Here is a 17,925-nt window from a genome sequence, read left to right as displayed (position 1 = left end):
TAATAATTGCTTCTATTGTATTGTATTTTCAGGCAAGGAATTTGGTATACTCCTACTCTTCCAAGTCCTTCCTCTTTTTAAAAGATACCTCCCTAAAATTAACTTTGCTGTAAGTACATCTTGAATATTTGTACCTGTAAGTCTGAACTTTTCCCTTCATGATTTAAATTCAATTTTACCTCTTTTCTTCAGCTATGTCCTATATAATAATAATATTATTACTATCATTACTATTTTCTTCCTTTCTGTCCTATTAAACTGTCTTTATCTCAACCCACGAGTTTTACTTTTTTTCCCCTGATTCTCTCCCCCATCCCACTGGGGGGGGGGGGGGGGGAGGGGAGGAAGTGAGTGAGCGGCTGGGTGGTGCTTAGTTGCTTGCTGGGGTTAAACCATGACACAAATGAAATTCTGACACATAGATTCTTAAGACCTGTAACAAAGCTATGACTATAAGCCATACATTTTGAGTCCCATTCTTACAGTCAATTTTAAACCCACTAATTCCTCCATGTTATTAAATTCAATTACTGCAACTTAAATTTACAAATAGTTATTTCAGATTTAAGTGACTGTAGCTTTTTGTTTCTTCTATGATGAAAAATAAATTGGTAGCTTTTGTTTTAAAAGCATACTACTGCTAAATCTTAAACTGTGATACCAATATATTGAACTTTTTGAAAGTAAACTTCTATACGCACACAGACACACCACTTTAAAAGGATTATTTATGTAAAGCCTCTTTAAGATATTTAGACTATGCTTTAAAAGATGAAAAACAGAACAAATGAAACCTACTAGGAAATTGACCTGAAAACTCTTCTTTAGGACAAAAGTATAAAATATATAAAAATCTTAGGAGAACCAGAGAGAACAGGTAAAGAACATGACAAAAACAAGCAGAGCCAAACTCAAGAGGATTCTCATTCATTATAACTATTGCTGAGGTAACTTTTGGCAGCAGGAGGCAACATATTCTTAGAAACCTACATCCTGCCATAGGAAGCCACAGAATACACCATTGCTTTTGTAAACATTAAATATAAAGCCTTCACACTAAATTGGTTAAAGCCTACTATTCAGCATGTACACAAAGTTTGCTAGAGAAGTTTTTAACAGAGATTTTAAGTAAGCTCCACTTACAGGGCAATATCAGGCAAGAGTCATCCTTATCTACTCAAAATACCCCTGTATATTCACAACCTGGGCCATGAAGACTACAGATTCCAATGCCAGGTAGTTCAATTGACTCCAGGAGGCACCCAAAACATATAAATGTTGGTGGTTATGGAGAAAACTCAGAGTTTCACTTTCTGGCTGGAGCTAAAAAAAAATAATAAAAATTCAAGGACACTACACAGGTACAAACACAAATACCCAGCTCACTACACTGTCCATTGGGGAAACAGCAAATTCTATCATCTGTAGTTAAAGTCGAGTTTAATAAATACAGTTGCTTAAATTTGTTATGAGCTGCAATGTGTGAAGAATACAATATGTAGATTTTAAAAATTATTTTTAGAAAGCAACTTCTACAACACTTGCAGTTACTTAATATATCAGGCATTTTTTTATTATGCCAAGAACATGGAAAATCAACCATTGCAAGCTGTCTGAAGAATAAAGTGTATCGAAAGAGAGTCTGAACAAACACATACCAGAGAACTGCATTTCTCTGAATTTTTCTTGAGTATATATACACACTTGTATACACATCCAACCTTAAACTGGGAAACAGAAAAAAATTCAGATTGCTTTGCAGCTGGATTTGCTAATCTGCAAGTTTCTTCCTGTTCCTTGAAAAACTGTTAAATAAAAAGATTAAATAATACTATTCAATAGTTAAATAACTTTGGTTATCAGGAAGAGTTCAAATCTGTTCTGTTCGTATCCTGCAAGTACAGGATATATCTATGTAATACGTTCTATTTGTATCACTTACACACCTTTTTATTTTTTATTGCTGGAGAACACACACTATCATGCCAGAAAAATGGAGTATCTGTGATTTACACCAATCACTGACATTGAACTCAATGGAGATGCCTGATACTATCTCTGTATTTTATTACTCTCAACATGCACTTGTGTTAGCTATTAACATACCACTGTTAGCCATTGCCTTCTCACAGGAAAAAAAATCCCCTAACAACCAAAAGCATCAGAGGGCATGAAAAATGTTTTGAGAGGCTGAAGAATGCTACATTTATCTTGGTGTCCTACAACTAAAAAACCCGAGAAGAATATGACCCAGTCCCGTCCCGTCCACACCCCCCCCACCCCCCCCAAATAAAAAATGATGGATTTATATCTTGAAGGAGAAAAAAAAAAAAAAGGAAGAACACCTTCTGAAATGCAACAAACCCACTGTATATAACTTTAAAATCTGTTTTTTACTGCAGCATAATCAGGTTTAATAGCAATAAAGGGAGATAAAGTAGAGTGCACAGAAAAAGCTTAAACGTAAGAAACATTAAGCATGACTTTTGACAGTACTTAAGGTGGTTGAGCACTAAGCTATCTTGGAAAATCGGTAAGGGCAAGGAACCATACTCACTTAAACAAAACAGTTTGAATTGTGCAGGATAATAGTAACAAGGATTTAATTTTGCCATGGGAGCTTTGAATAGCATCGCATAGAGAAATATGCTCAAATAACATGTAATCATTCTGTATTATTTCTGATAATCCTTTTTGTTAAATAATTGAAAACCAAAGTAGGAATACTAAATAATGTTAAATGGAAAAGAAAGACATAGGCAAATGGTTTTGCAAAAGAAAGAAGTCTTCTATCCAAAACATAGTTTAAGAACTGTGGTATGAATTTGTCATAGATAAAACCCTGTGAGGGACATCAGAGAACCCACAAATATTTATGGAATGAACCACAATCTGTATACAGAAGTTAACAAATGTCTCATTACAAATGGGATATGGTTTTCCCAGTAACAGAAGCACACAACTTGCATTATATTTAACTTGAGATCCTGTTATAATTAAAAATACTACAAAGAAAAAAAAGTCGTCTTTATATATACTGGAAAATACTTTTCAGCAAATGAAACATTTGCTGAAACCAAATCTGATGGAAATTATATTTACTCACAAACAGTTAAGAAAACTGTGTAGAATAATAAGTTTTTAAAAACTTGCCTGAATTATTTTAAAATAAATTATTTATCATAGCCAACACTTTTGGATAGTATTTTTCATTATATAAGACAGAAAAGTAACCTTGATATGTGGATTCAATGATATATTTTAAGAATCAGCAAAGGAAACTCTAGGAAGAAATTGTACAGAGTTTGTGTAAAGTATCTGAACATTACTTAAGTAACTTGTATAGGGGGACCACTCCAATTCTTAAAATGGCATTAATTCCTAAGGACCAACTAGTTATTTTCTCCCACATTAACAGAAACCCAAACACCTCCCCTCATTCCCCCCAGTATTTTACAATAACAGGCAAAATATAAAGCTATTTGGTTAGTGAAAAAGAAAGATTAAAGGGAGGTAACTTGAAAGAAGAAAAGAAATGTAAAAACTTCAATAATGTTGCTTTATAACATAAAACATACAACACAACTCACATAAAAAATAACTCCAGCTTTCAGATTTCCTTTTATTTTCCAGTTTTACAGCTTATCTAAAAAATTTTTCATTGCATTCAAGCTGCTGAGTATGTAAACTGTGAAAGGTATCCGGGGATTTTTAAACAGTATTTAATGTCTTTTTTCTTTGTCTCTCTGCCTTTTTTTGTTTACCTTTTTAAACTGTTACAGTATGTTTAATAATGTTAATGCTGAATCTGAGAATTTTATTAAAATTCTTAGTTCGTAGTGTCAGATTCTGTGCTGTGTTTCAAAAGCTCGAAGCATGATGGCAGATTAAGCTGAGCCAAGCCCAGGCTGCTGCATTACTACCTTTCTGCTAGGGCTAATGCTTGTGTGCCTATACAATAAATAGGCTCAGGGCAATGACATGACTGAAGAAAAACATTGCCTGATGCCCTCAAAATTTTTTGAGCTCCTTCAGCTCCCTCAGCCAGCTCACTATACACAAGCAGAACCAGCAACACCATGGAGCTGCAAACAGAAATAGGTCTTAGAACAGCTCGAGTTTAGATTTGCGACCTAGGTGGGCACAGAGCTCATTGCCCACAGACCACTGTGGTTAAAGTAATGTTAAAAATCACCATTAAATCCACCCCACTCTGGGCTGCCCCAAGGAAGCCCAGGGCCACGCTTTATTCCTTTAGCCCCTCCATTGGGCATGGCTAGTCTGCACATCACTTGTTTTGGCAGGAGGGTGAGAGACTTTCTCTACTCAAAGAGCTCTTTGAACATGTGACAAGTTTTCTCTCCAAGTTAGTAAATCAAGAATTAATTTGGGGAAGAATTAACATTTTGAAAAATACTTTCAAATAGGAGGAAGGACCATTATTAGAGTTAAGGGAAGCAAATAGTTACACAGCCTGATTTCAGTGAAGGAGTTGTGTTTCAGTGCTGGTTGAAGAGAGAGACATGAGATTTCTGGGGGGTTCATTTAAAATGTGCAAAAGGTTACGAAATAAAAAGGACAAGAAATGACTCTTCCTAGGGAGAAGATGACAAGAACTGCAATAACCTTAAGGTCTCAATAAAAACAAACCAACCAACCAACAAACAAAAAAACCCAACCTATGCACAACAAGTATTTATCATCTAAAGATTAGGAAATATCAAGGCAAGTAGTTAAAAATATTGAGCATTTCAGTATATAAAATGATAATAGGACATAATAAAAAGTTTAAAAGGATTAAAACCAAAATTCAAACAGTTTTTGTTTAATTTGATTGATTTTATTTTGACTGGCTTCACTATAAGAGGCTTCATCACACCAGAATTGCAGTTTTTTGGAAAAAAGGAAATGGAAAAAAACCTATATTAAACAGCACCTAAACCCAGCACAAACAAAGGAAATCCTAATCTCTCTTCCACTCAGTCACCATAAACATATTACAGATTTCAAAACTGAAGTTGTATGAATTTCATGTGTCAAGCTCCATATATACCACACAGCAAATACTAGTTAACTGTGTTAAAACGGTATTTGAGACGGCAAGAAATATCAAAAGACCAAGGAAACTGAGTTCAGGCTGCTGTGTATCTTTAACTTAGCCTTGACTTTGCAGAATATACGGTAGTTAAGATCACCCACAGCTGAGAAACCTTTTTATAGAATAAAGCGTAGCGCACTGGCACAACAGAGAAACCAATGCCCTTGTGAAAGTTTTACTTTACAACTGCTATTTACCTCTGACCTGAAGCTGTTAAATGATGGCATCTTGATTAAATAGTCAAAGAAATGGAGTACATGCTACAATAAATTATATAAAATATGGTACTGAACAGTTCGTAGGCTCCTTTTTTGAAGGGATGCTTCTCTTATGCCTCTCTTCCAAGTTCACAGCTAAACTGTCTGACCTGAGAATTTCACAACCTGAACCCACAGGCCAGTTTAAAGGGAGCCTGAAAACCTATTCCCAATTTAGTTCTAAATCACACACAGGTGTTAGTGAGAGTGAACTACACCTGAATAATCAAACAATCATAACCACACTGTAAACTCAAAACCTTTACCAGAAAGAATAAATGCAGTTGCCCTAAGCACTGAGATCTTCACTCTAATGCAACTCCTTCACTGCAAAGTAAATGGACTAGAGTGAGGCGAACAGCCAAAACCAAGGCTTGAACATGGAGCATGAGGTTGTTATCATCACATTTGCCCGCTGAAGTGTGGGTGCAAGCCAGTCATAGGTAGCCAGGCATTGATCTGGAACTGGTACATGAGGCCAGGGGAGACCATGGCATTGCCTTGCACTGCTAGAGAAAGAATGGGGGCCTCCACAGGGTGCCCAGGCTCAGAGCTGTTCTCCTCACCAGGCCTCGCCACGGGAGTCCCTCCCAAACACGTGAGCCAGTTCCCATGATCCTCCAGGTCAAACCTGAAGGAATTTGAGAGATCTATGAAGATGCTCTTTGAAATCTCCGTCTGCCTCTAGAGCAGGACTGCTGGGCACACACAAACACATCTCTGTGAATCTCCGTAAAATTAGTTTCATTCCTCCTCCCTCTTCCTCCTCACAAAGGGCTGGGATGCTGCTAGGGTGAAGAACACATCTGTGCGAATACCTCAGCCAAGTTAGAAGCAGTGCCCCCAGCTGAAAGGAAGGAAAAACTGCAGATAGAATGCATATTGAGTTCTCAAAACAAAATTGAAAATAACAATTAATCATCGAGGAGGGATCTTATTTTTAATATTTATTTTTTTTAGTATATGCATTGTTTGAGAGTTACTAGGAGACTTCTAAAAATAACTTTAACAATTTTACAGATTTCACCTTTGCTCTGTTTGAATGAATTGGTTATTCCTTTGAATTCAGTCTTTATTGACATTTGGTTGACAGGGTTTTTTTCCTGACATATTTAATAAGGTTTCCAAAAGAGCTGCCCTGATTAACAACAAACGGATGCTTAAATGACACAATAATGGCAGTGCTCTTTGAAAGGAACGTTTCTATAAAGCATATTTCAACTTGCTTTCTATGAGGAACTACATGAAGAAATTAAAAACTATTCTAAGAATCAGATAAAAAAATTCAGTCCTCCTAAGTGAAAGAGAAAATATAAAGTGGGTATGTGTATTGAGCACACAGTGATTATACTGATGAATTAAAGAGAAAAAGAAAGTTGTAGAAATGCTTTTCTTACTATGAAGTTTATTTTTACTACCACATCATAAGGCAATGTATTGTAAATATATGTATTTAGGCAAATTAGTTATGTACTATTGCAGATTCCAGTTAAACTCACAATTAAAGAAATTTCAAGTAAAAATAAGATTGATAGTTGAAGCTGAATATTTTTAAAGTTTAATTCCAAATATAAATTTAGCTTTGAATAGCTTTGGTATTAGATAATTAACAAGCTACATTTCTGAAACTAAATGGGCAGTTCCAGCTGTTATTTTATAATTAGTTTCCACTGACGGTTTTAAATTAATAACTGCTGCAATAGCCTCAAACATGCCAATGTTAATTAGAAGTGGTGTTTCCATGTAATGCTATCCATATATATGAATATTTTACTGGGCAAAAGGTCTAAGCAGACTTTTCTTTTTTTCCTCTCTACTAAAGATAGAAGAAGAGAGAAATGTAAAGAAGGAAAAGACTTTACTTCCAAACCCTATTCCAGAGAGAGGTATAGGATTCTTATGGAAGAAGATAACAACAACTTTCCTAAGTTCTAAAAAAAGCATGGCTTCAGGTACAATAGCAAAGAACAATATTTAGAACTTGCAATTTAATATGAATATTTTGATTTAAACCCCAATTCAACAATTAATAAAGCTAAAGATCATTAAATGCAAAAAAAAAAAAAAATCAAATTTGCATATCCCAATTAAATGTCAAGAGAATCTTGTTAAAAAAAAAAAAAGACTAAGGAATAAAAACATCTTGATCTGATATCTGAAAAATTAAAAAATAAATTACAGGAACAAGTTTAAAATATTCATTGTTACAATTTTTTTGCCTTAACACAGGAAGAAAACAATTGAAAATGCTGGTAGTGTAACCCTGTTTCACAAGTTCTATGCAATAAAAGAAATACCTCTCCTTGAAATGCTATGATTTTTTCCCCCCTGAAAGTTATTTTCCTATATAACATTACCCTGGCAGTTTTAAACATTCTGAATTTAAAGAAAAACTGCAATAGATATTTTATGATGCACTCTAGCTTTTACTTTTTCTAATTTCCTATGTTACAATGCACATTTTAATGAGCTGCTCACACTTCCATCAAAAACTATGTAGGCATACATTTTTTACTAATTATCTTTGTTACATTTATTCCCCACCCCCCCACCCCCCCCCCCCAAAAAAAAGAAACTCAGGTTAGCATTAGCTAACTCCTTGTTTGCCTACCAAATAAGCTTCAATGAAGTATAAAAAAAAAAAGTAGAACAGAAAATAAGTTTTATTAGAACCTTTATAAAAATAATCAATTCTTATAAGGAAATTATTCATATTAGGTGCGTAGTCTGGGAAACACTTACCTGAACACTAAACATCTATGCAAAAAAGAAGTTTGGAGTTTGTCTTTTTTAATTGATAATTAGTTTGAAAAGGAAAACATTTTTGCTCATACTACAGTTATAGAAAATCCAGGCTTTTTGTAACAATACTTTAAAGGTATAGTTTTTTGAATATAAATATGTCCCACAGCAATGTATTACTGAACAAAAAATATTTCTGAAGAGAAGATGCTTATAGATGTGGGTGCTGTTGAAAAGTTTTGAAAAGCATTCAATTTTCCAAACCACATTTGAAAGAAAAAAACCCCATATTTCCACACAGACTGCTGGCTATGTATGTGCTTCTTGCAAAAAACTTCCATCATTCTTTCCTTCCCCTCACTCCAGCACTATCAGCACAGACAGACAAAATTGTTTATTACTACTTTTTTTAAACTAAAGGATTTTTGTTAACCAATTATGGGCATTACATGATTATTACAAAGCATGTTCTAGATAAAGCTCCTTGAAGTAAAGATAAATAGCAGATATTTTTTAAGAAAAACAACATTGTTTTGTTATTTGAAAATGTTTCAGAGTTAAAAAACAGTGGAAAACAATAGACTACAAAAATGAAAAACATAGTAGCTTAGATACTTTTGTAATAAAAAGACTTGTCTACATGAAAAGTTTTAAGAAACAATACGAAATAATTTACAGCTACCTTTTCATGATTAAACACTTTCCATGTAATTTTTTTTTTTGGGGGGGGGGGGGGGTGGCAGGGTAGTGTTTAAAGAATTTCCATTTACATTCACAAATTGAAAACAGTCTAAGGACAGCTTTATACTTTGATCTATGAAAGATCTACACATGAAAATGACCATGAACATTCAGACCTGGACTATTAAGCTTTGATGTATGACATGAATGAAATCCTTGGATCTCAAAAATGATGAATCCAGAGCGTGGACAACAATTAGATTCTTTATTGGCCAACCTGAGGAAAGCTTGTGATTCTGTTCACCTAAACTTCCAGAACTTGATCGTTTAGTAATATTTATTCTGGACTTTATAAGCAAGGCCTTTTCATAGTAGCCTCCAAACAGCCTGTATTCTCTGTGTTCTTTGTCAGCCATTTCATTTTTGTCTTAACATTTTATGTCAAAATTATTTTACTCTATCTGTTCATGGATACTTCCTAAATTCTATCAATTAATGTTTCACGTCACGAGTTTGCTAAAAATTCCCATGCTGGGGATGACTGGCAATTATCTATATAATCGAGCAGGCAATTTGCGCAGTATTTGGTATAATCGGGTCCTTATCCCCATACGGAAGTAGAACTAAATGTCACCTCAATTTCAACTCTGTGCTGCTTCATATTTAAGCAGAGTCATGCATCTACTTCCTCTTATTTTTCAGTCAGAGAAACAGAATTGCTCGGTCTTGTGATGAAGTTTTCTCAGCCATTTTCCTACTGATACTGTCCAGTTCTCCTGATAGCTTAGCACAACTAGTGCTATTCATTTTTATAAATATAAACCCCCAACATACACACTTTTTTTTTTTTAATTCAGTCCTTTTAATGTCATGTTTTCACTAACTAAAAGTGCTCAAGGATTCCAACTATGTCCAGCTTAATTGCACTAAGAACTGTTTGTATATACAGGAAAATACCATTGTAATCTAAAAAGGTGACAAAATTATCTCACAGAATGTGAAATAACTGGGCAGAAAACTGGTTAAGATGACTACAGACACATTTGATTAGTTCCACTTCTTTAAAGCATTGTAATTTATTCATGCTGATATTCTATGTTAGCCACTTTTATTAAAAGAGAAAGAACTAAGGAAATGACAAAGGGAAAACATATGAAGATGCACAAAGAAGGAAATGTGGCTTTTCAAGCTACCCCAGGAGATGTTACTCTGTTTGCTGCAGCCATCTCCATACATGAAAAAGGATCTTCTGGCCTGGTGCCCCCAGAATTGCTTTATATCCATCAAAAGTCTGCTCTTTGGACAAGAGATTATCAAACAGATCTAAATAATCTGCTAGGTTTGTTGTCTAGAGAAAGACTTGAGCAACTTGATCTAAATTGCTTTGAGTAGGAGGCTGGACTAGATGAACTAGAGAAGTCCCTTCCACCTGAAATTATTCCACGATTCTATGCTTCCCTTGGATTTTTGTAACAGAACCAGCCTCATAACTGCTTTTAGCAGTCTCCACATAAAAACATATATTTATGTTTTGAGACAAATGCTTGCTGCTAGTAAGAAATCTTAACTGATAACCTCCAAAGCAAACAAAGCATTGCTACAAACACCAGAGCTGCTAAAAGTCTCTATGTAGTTGGCATACAGTTAAGTTCTTAATTTCATTACACTAACACTGTAGCAGAAGTGTACCTTTGTTGTTAGGTACCAAAGAATCCATAGACAAGAGAGTTTTATGAAGATCTTGAGGAAAAAAACTTCAGCTGGAATTTTTACCTTACTAGACACCAGAGTGCCAAACAAGAGCAAGCCAAGGAATGAGAAATGCAATTTTTTTCCTCCAAAGAGATGCCTTTTTTCCCCTGTAGTTACCGCATTTATAAAATTTCCTTCCAATGTGATTTCTCTGATATCAAGTAACTGGCTGACTTTCACTCCATCAGGGCATTAACATGATTTCCCTATCTCAGCAGTCTTCCTCCCCATCACTGCTAAACCTTTCTCTGTTTTGTTAAATGTATTTGACCATTCATTTGGCTACTTCAAAAGTTCTAACATACACAGCATGATCACACAAGCCAAGAAATGACCACATAATCTTGTTTTTCTGTAGCCTGCTGAGTCGTCTCTAAGCAGCAGTCCCCCCACTCCCAAGTTTAATATGACCAAATAGTCAAAACCCACAAAAATGCAGTTCTCTCCTTCACTGCTTAGCAGAAACCTCATTTACTCTGACTCCTTCAAGTTTTAATTAACTGCTCTTCCCTCTCTTCAGCCAGGCTAGACAGCTCTCTCATTTGCATCCTTATCCAAAATCTCTATTCTGCTCCCTGACCCTGTCCCAAGGCCTTCTGGTACCTACAAGAATTCTGCTCCACAGAACTGGCAGTTTCTTGATGGGAACATACAATTCTGGTCATATTTGTTGAAGACAAACACACCTTAGCTGTGGTTTAAGAAACAGAAATTCAGAGAAATCTTTAAAACAAACCACAGAACTCCTATGATTTAGTAGAAAAAAAAATTGAAAAGGAGAAATTGTCTCTTACTGTGCATAGCTAAAAATGTGTCACTGTACTTTCAGGAGCCCTATATTTACTGTTATGGTACATGCACCTTTGTATACTATGCATATTCATAGTCTAAACTAAATTAGTCCATTTTCTACTGGAGGAAATAGTTCTTTTTAGACTAATTTTTAGATGGTATAAGAAAACTGAAGTTACTATGTCAATACATTTCTTTCCAACTTCCAATAATCACCTGAAAAAATATTTGTGCCCAAACTTTTGGGGCACATTATTTTCCAACATTCCATTTTTAATTTAGTTCTCTCTCCAAGTTAAGCAAGTAAGCTATTTTTCCTAAGACACAGATGCAGTCATTTCAGCTTACAGGCCAGAAGTGGCCCGGTTTATTTAGTATGACCTGCAGCCATACCAGATTTACCTTTCATGCGCTGGCATTCTGTTAATGATATATGAGCACATTCAATTTTTCATGTATGAATTTACGGGATAAATTCAAAAGACATTTGGAAATTCTATTCAGCCTCTAGCCATGAAAAAGTTTCTCAGCCTTTCCTAAAAAAAAAAAGGGTTTCTAAATGAGAAGCAAAAATTCTTCTTTCTCATGAAATACTACAAAAGTGATATTAATTGCCTGTGGTTGTAGTTCAGACCTAAACAGAAGACTGTTTAAGCCAAAGTGACACCACAAATTAAGTTCGTATCCCCACACCAGAAACAGTGTAAAGAGAGTGGGTCAGAAAATGATGTATTTTTTTTTATTCTATTAAAAGCAGCAGCAGCAAATTAGACAAGAAGAGAGGTTGCAAAAAGGCAGAAGATGACATGTTGGGATTAATAGAATGCTGTAACAGCTAATTATTCAGTAATTAAGAGGCTGCTGTAATTTATTTTTTTTAGAGTTTCTTAAGCTGGGTATTGTACTACTTATTATACCTCTGTTGATATTTACTAAGAAATCTTTCACCAAAATACATGAGTTACACATTGTGTGAGTTTTCTCATTTTACGACTTGATTTCTAAGCATTCTGTATTAGCTCCAGTTGCACATTTTTGCTATTTATTACACATTACCGCTATATTGTGCCATCTACTGTGGGCAGGTTAAAAAGGGCAAATACTGTGTAAGTTAAGAAATCTCATATTTGGAGAAAAAAATACTAACATAAGGCCTATGTGTTAAAAATATCTCACTGGGGTTTTTTATTCCTTGAATACAGACTGTGTGTCCTGCCCTAACAATACAAAAACCTTTGTATTTTCTTATTTTCCAAAGAAAACCTAACAAATAGTGAAATTAACTCCACTCACAACTCCACTGGTCTAACAGCAGTGACTGCCATGTAAGAAAATGAATGGCTATCTTCAACCATGCTTCTGTAACTACAGTATGTTCTGGATCAAAGAATATATAATTAGAAAATGCATCTACTTTGACTCCAAACTGGAATCTTAATATTTTTAATTAAAAAGTATCAATTTATATTGCTCAAAAGTGTTGAAACTTGCTTAAACAGATCAAAATAGTAACCCTCTTCCCAAAACCAAAAGACCACCCACTACCAGCTTCAATATTGTCTCATAAAACTCTGCAAAGTAACTTGACACTCTGCCCCGATGTATTTTAAAAACACTAAAGCTAGTATAATTGGATGATTAAAGAACAAAGATAAGACTGAGTCATTTGACAGCTGCTGAGAAATTAGAAGAATGGTCACTGAAGCAGTTAGAGGAAATTACTGAAAATGGCAGACATTTCTCAGAAAAAGGCACAGGAAGCATGATGTTGTGAGACTGGTCACAAAGAAGCCAGTAACAGTCAGATGAGAGCTGTCTGTGGCCCAGTGCTTACTTCTACCTTACCCATTTGGTGCCTTGATTTCTAAAGGAGTACTGGAGCATATCATAACTGTATAAAAATATGAACACCAAATATACATTGCACAAATCTAGTCCAGAATGTTTATATATACAAGAAGCAGAGACCCATAATGCACAAGGGCATCAGAAACTTTAAGCAATTGAGTGACTTCTGCTTTGAAAAGTATGGAATTTCTGCATTTCAGGTAAAGCCACAGATGCAAGGATATCAGACTCAAAAATGTAAACTACCATAGCTTCACTGATTTTACATGTAAATCGCATCCCTCCTGTTGCTTACTCACTGAGTTGTAATGTGCACACAAGGAACATTGCACAGTTCCCCTAGGTGACACAAATGACCTTACGAAGCTGGAATTTGCACATTCCACTTTACAATAGGGGATTTTTCTGATAAATTTTTGGTTGCTGTGATAAGAAGATTGGAACCTACATTTGGTTCTGTAACTCTTAAAGCAGGTATCAGACAGCAGTCTCCTCCAGCAGAGAGGGCAGAAGCAGGAAGAGCCTGTACCAATGTTGGGAAGATCTCTTTTTGTCTGTGGGCACATTGAGAGTTGGATCAGGCCCTGCCACCCAAAGCCATTGCTGGTGCCAGACTGTAAGATTTCTTCCATGAAAGCTCCATAACACAACAGATACAATTCTCATTTAAAAAAAAACCAACAAAAAAAGAAAAGCTACTATTACTAAACATACAAGCAAAAATACTAATTTAAATATTTCCACATGGAAATATGAAGAAAAAGACGCTCTTACAACTTCTAAGTGATCAGAAGAGAAATTAGAGATATTTCATGGTCTCCTAAAAATCCTACTCTTGACAAAAAGTAAAACTTGCTGTCATTTTCTAGGCAGTAAATGTTTTACTGCTGGGAAAAGATTTTGATGTTTGTAATTTCTATTGAAGAGCACTACGAAGTAGTTAAAAATATTGCCACATCTGAAAAACAGACCAACGGGAAGTCTAAGACACTTGTTCATCTGTATTTCTGTGACTTTTCTCACTTGGTATTATTTGCAACCATACTTTCATGTCTGGCAACAGTGCCAACTCTACTAAGGATCATATATTACTTTTATCATGTTGATTACATATGTTCACCAGTTTTGCTGCCTATATATGATTAGTGTGGTTTGCACATACTTAGTGACACAATCCAGAGCATGACATTTTCACAGAAAATGTGTTTACTGGGAAAGAGCTCCTTAGAAGTTTGAGTTCCTTTCAGCTTTGATCTACATGACATCAAGAATCCTACAGTTTGAATATATGTTTACCATTTATATTATTAAGATCTATCTCCTTCACACTATATGGCTACTGAGCACGTTGGTAGTCACAAAAAATTCCCTTTTCTCTTAGGTGAACTTAGTAGTAGCTGAATAAAAGAAAGCCTCTTAAAATGTTCTCATCTGTGAGCTTAAGCTTCATAATGACTTGACATTTAAATTCTGTTATTCATCAGCACTTCACAGAAGAACTTGATTTGTCTAAATGGATTTGAAAGCCCACAAGTGAAGAAAATCAGAAAAACCTGGTTTTGAATATCAAAAGATTGTATGTGAAAAGTATTTTTACAGGCTGCACGTACCCGTTTTATTGATCAATTAACTTCTCCCAAAATGAATTTTTCTGAGACCATATATGAAAACGCAAACCCTCCCCCTCCACTTACTGATAAATGTCTTTTCTGAGCACAGCTCTACTAAGAGGGTTGTCAGCCTGAGGAGCCATAGAGACAGATCCAATCTTGAGTACCAAAGTGTCTTCTTTAATTGCTGGATTAGCTGTAGTTAGGAGACAAGAAAATATATGTTTGATTAAAAGTCAAATGCGCATAGGAGAAACATTGAAAAAACTGTTTCTCAAAAAAAATCTAAATAAGAATGTCTGCTAAGGATTCAGTTCTGCTCAGGAGCAACAACTAATGCAAAAAAAAGCCATAAAATCCATAGCACTGTTGTGATACATAAGAGTCAAACTATTGTAATTTAATTTTCCCACAGTTTTATCACACAACTAAATCGTGGTCTTTGCCTTCTCATTTTCCCTGACTTTCTTTCTTTCTTTTTTTTTTTGTCCAAAATGATGTTGATCCCACAGACTTGCGATCTGTCTGTTTCTCCAATAATTATCTGCTGAAATATCAGCACGTAAAGCAGTCTGAATCATGCACCCATTTTAATATGGGCCTAGTCCTTTAGCGGTAAAACACTGCAGGATATTACAATGTAACCAATCTAGTAGCATTTGGTATGGTTTGCAACACACATGAAAAGTTCAAACACAAGGTCTGAAACAACAGAATCTGAAACCTGACACATATACAGAGAACAAGATGTAGTACTAGACAGTAAATTCCAAATCAATAACAAAATTACTCCAAGAAGAAAAATCCCTGCTTTCCACTTCACCTCCATTATATTCAAATTTCAGCCACATGTACAAATTGCTAGTTTTAAAAGCAGTGGTCCAAAGTTCTGCCCAGAAGAAAAAAAATAGCACCACATTTCTTGTAGTAAACAAAACTCTGAGTCTACTGCATCTCCTTCTCAGCAGACACAGACATACACAAAGCATTTGGATATGGTTCTGCTCAGAAGACTTCATTGTAAGTAGGAAGCTCCTGAGAACACGTGATGCAAGCTTAAAGAGTTCATCATCTGAAGTGAAATGGTTCACTTCAACACCAGCTTCATAACATAACAATGACGGAACAATATCACACTTGCTCCCACGTCCAAGGAAATTCTGCAAGACTCTTATATAAGAAGTTCTGAAAACAAAATTACAGTAACAGAATAGAGTTTAAATATTTTACTGAAGAGTGAAATGCTTGGTGTGGAAAGAACCAGTGAAGTCTACGAGCTTAAAAAATGGTTTCTCCAGACCCATCAATGTCTTAGTGAATAAGACAACATGCTTTGCAGCTACATATATACTTATCTTTATTTTTAAACAGATGTAAGAAATCACAGAATTCACAGAAATTCTAATATGATATTTTGAAACAATTGTAGGGAATACCACAGTAAGCATGCAGCAGAGCAGTAACACAAGTTCTGACGCACAACTAAATCAGAATACTAGGGGTTTACTTAAAAGAACCTCATCTACTTAAAATGCAAAGTCAAATCCTTTAGTCCCCAGAGCACAGCAAAACCATATACAGATGGTTTAGTTGCCAGAACTAAGTTAGAAAAGTTAAGCTGACAACAAAATCCTGTTTTGTGACTAAATCAGAAACCGTATTTTCAACTTTTAGATCAAAAATGAGTATTAGAATTCCTGCCATTATACACTTAATGTGTTGGATTTTTTTTTCTGATACTCAAATAAGAAAAAGGAGTGAAGGTATTAAATATACTTCAGACTCTAATTGCAACTTAATTAGGTGGCAAATGCCTCATTCTGAGCAGTGGTTCTTCGTAAAATATATCTTAGGCTAAGAATTTTAATTTGTCTCTGACACTTAGCAAAGCAAAATAAATACAGGACTGCTCATCATGGTCTCTATTATGTAAGCATTTTGGGATTTTTTTTTTCAAGGCTGGGCATGGTTCTTTTGTCTACAGCTTCCTGTAGGTCAAGAAATTAAGGCAATCTTAGAAAGAATTACAGGCATTAATATTTTCAGCTGGTTTCTAAAGGGTGATAATCCGAGTCACGATTTAGGATGACAAATTGGTATCCCCTTCATTAACCCATGAATTCTCCCATTAGCTTTTCAAAATAAGGGAATAATGTAGTAAACATAATCACAGTCATTCTAAATATTTAAAAACTTGAGAGGAACAAAAAAGTTTACACTACACAATATAAGTACAATCTAGGAAAAACTTACAGACCTAAGTGTACTAATGTTGTTCACAATCTCACTTGGTTTTACCCACTCATTTCAGTCGTCTTTTTGCTGAGCTAATGCATTATACTCTTTTAATCCTTCCTTGCAAGGCTTCTTCTCCAGTACTTGATTAGCATTTGTGGTGCTTTTCAGCACCCTCTCATTTTATCAATGCCCATTTTTGTAATATAAAGCAAAGTAGACATGATATTCCATCACCCGTCATACGCAGAAGTACAGTTACTGCCCTTATTTCTTTTCACTAAGTCCACTGTGACCCTTAAGCTGTTTTCATCCACTGTTTCCCAGGATAGTCTCTCCAGTCCAGAAGATATAGTTTGCATGATTTTTTTCCTTAATATATAACTTTAGCTTTAGAAGACGTGGTATATTTTCTACAAGCAGTGATGTAAACACAGTGATCCAGATGCATGGCCTATAGAGTCCCTAACATCATTTTCCTCAGGAAATTCTTTGCAACATATGTTGATGGTAGCAGCAATAGTTTTATATTTACTTTCAGATTATTAAATACCAATTTCACTTATTATTCCCAACTGACAAATTTATTTTTCTTTAGACTTCTAGTTAGCCATTTTTAATTCATTTAACATTTCCACAGATATTGTATGGGGTTGTATATAATTTAAACACCATGAGACACAATGTCAAACTCCTTACAAAAGTCTAAGCATATCAAATCTTTGCAAACATTTTATCAACTACGACTTGTAACTGTAATGAGGAATGGAAATCAGATGTGTTTAACAAGACTAATTTTCCATAAAAGTATATTTATTATTGTGTAACAAATATGTAATTCTTTATGAACTGAATCCCGTAATAGATATTTTTTTTTTTACCCTTTATGTTCTCTGAGGGAGAGCAATAA

At 34.9% G+C, this 17,925-nt stretch overlaps 1 protein-coding gene across 8 annotated transcripts in view; it reads right to left on the bottom strand.

The window, feature by feature from the left end:
- VPS13B (vacuolar protein sorting 13 homolog B) overlaps positions 1–17,925 on the bottom strand; it is a 485,377-nt gene that overhangs the window by 177,557 nt on the left and 289,895 nt on the right. For all 8 annotated transcript variants that reach the window (XM_049818749.1, XM_049818740.1, XM_049818775.1 and 5 more), the window contains one exon: positions 14,865–14,976. In XM_049818749.1, the coding sequence (XP_049674706.1) occupies positions 14,865–14,976 (112 nt within the window). The remainder of the gene's footprint in view (positions 1–14,864; positions 14,977–17,925) is intronic.

The sequence above is a fragment of the Accipiter gentilis genome, chromosome 2 (assembly GCF_929443795.1).
Source record: "Accipiter gentilis chromosome 2, bAccGen1.1, whole genome shotgun sequence".
NCBI classification, from domain to species: Eukaryota; Metazoa; Chordata; class Aves; order Accipitriformes; family Accipitridae; genus Astur; species Astur gentilis.
This window is presented reverse-complemented; position numbering and strand designations above follow the sequence as displayed.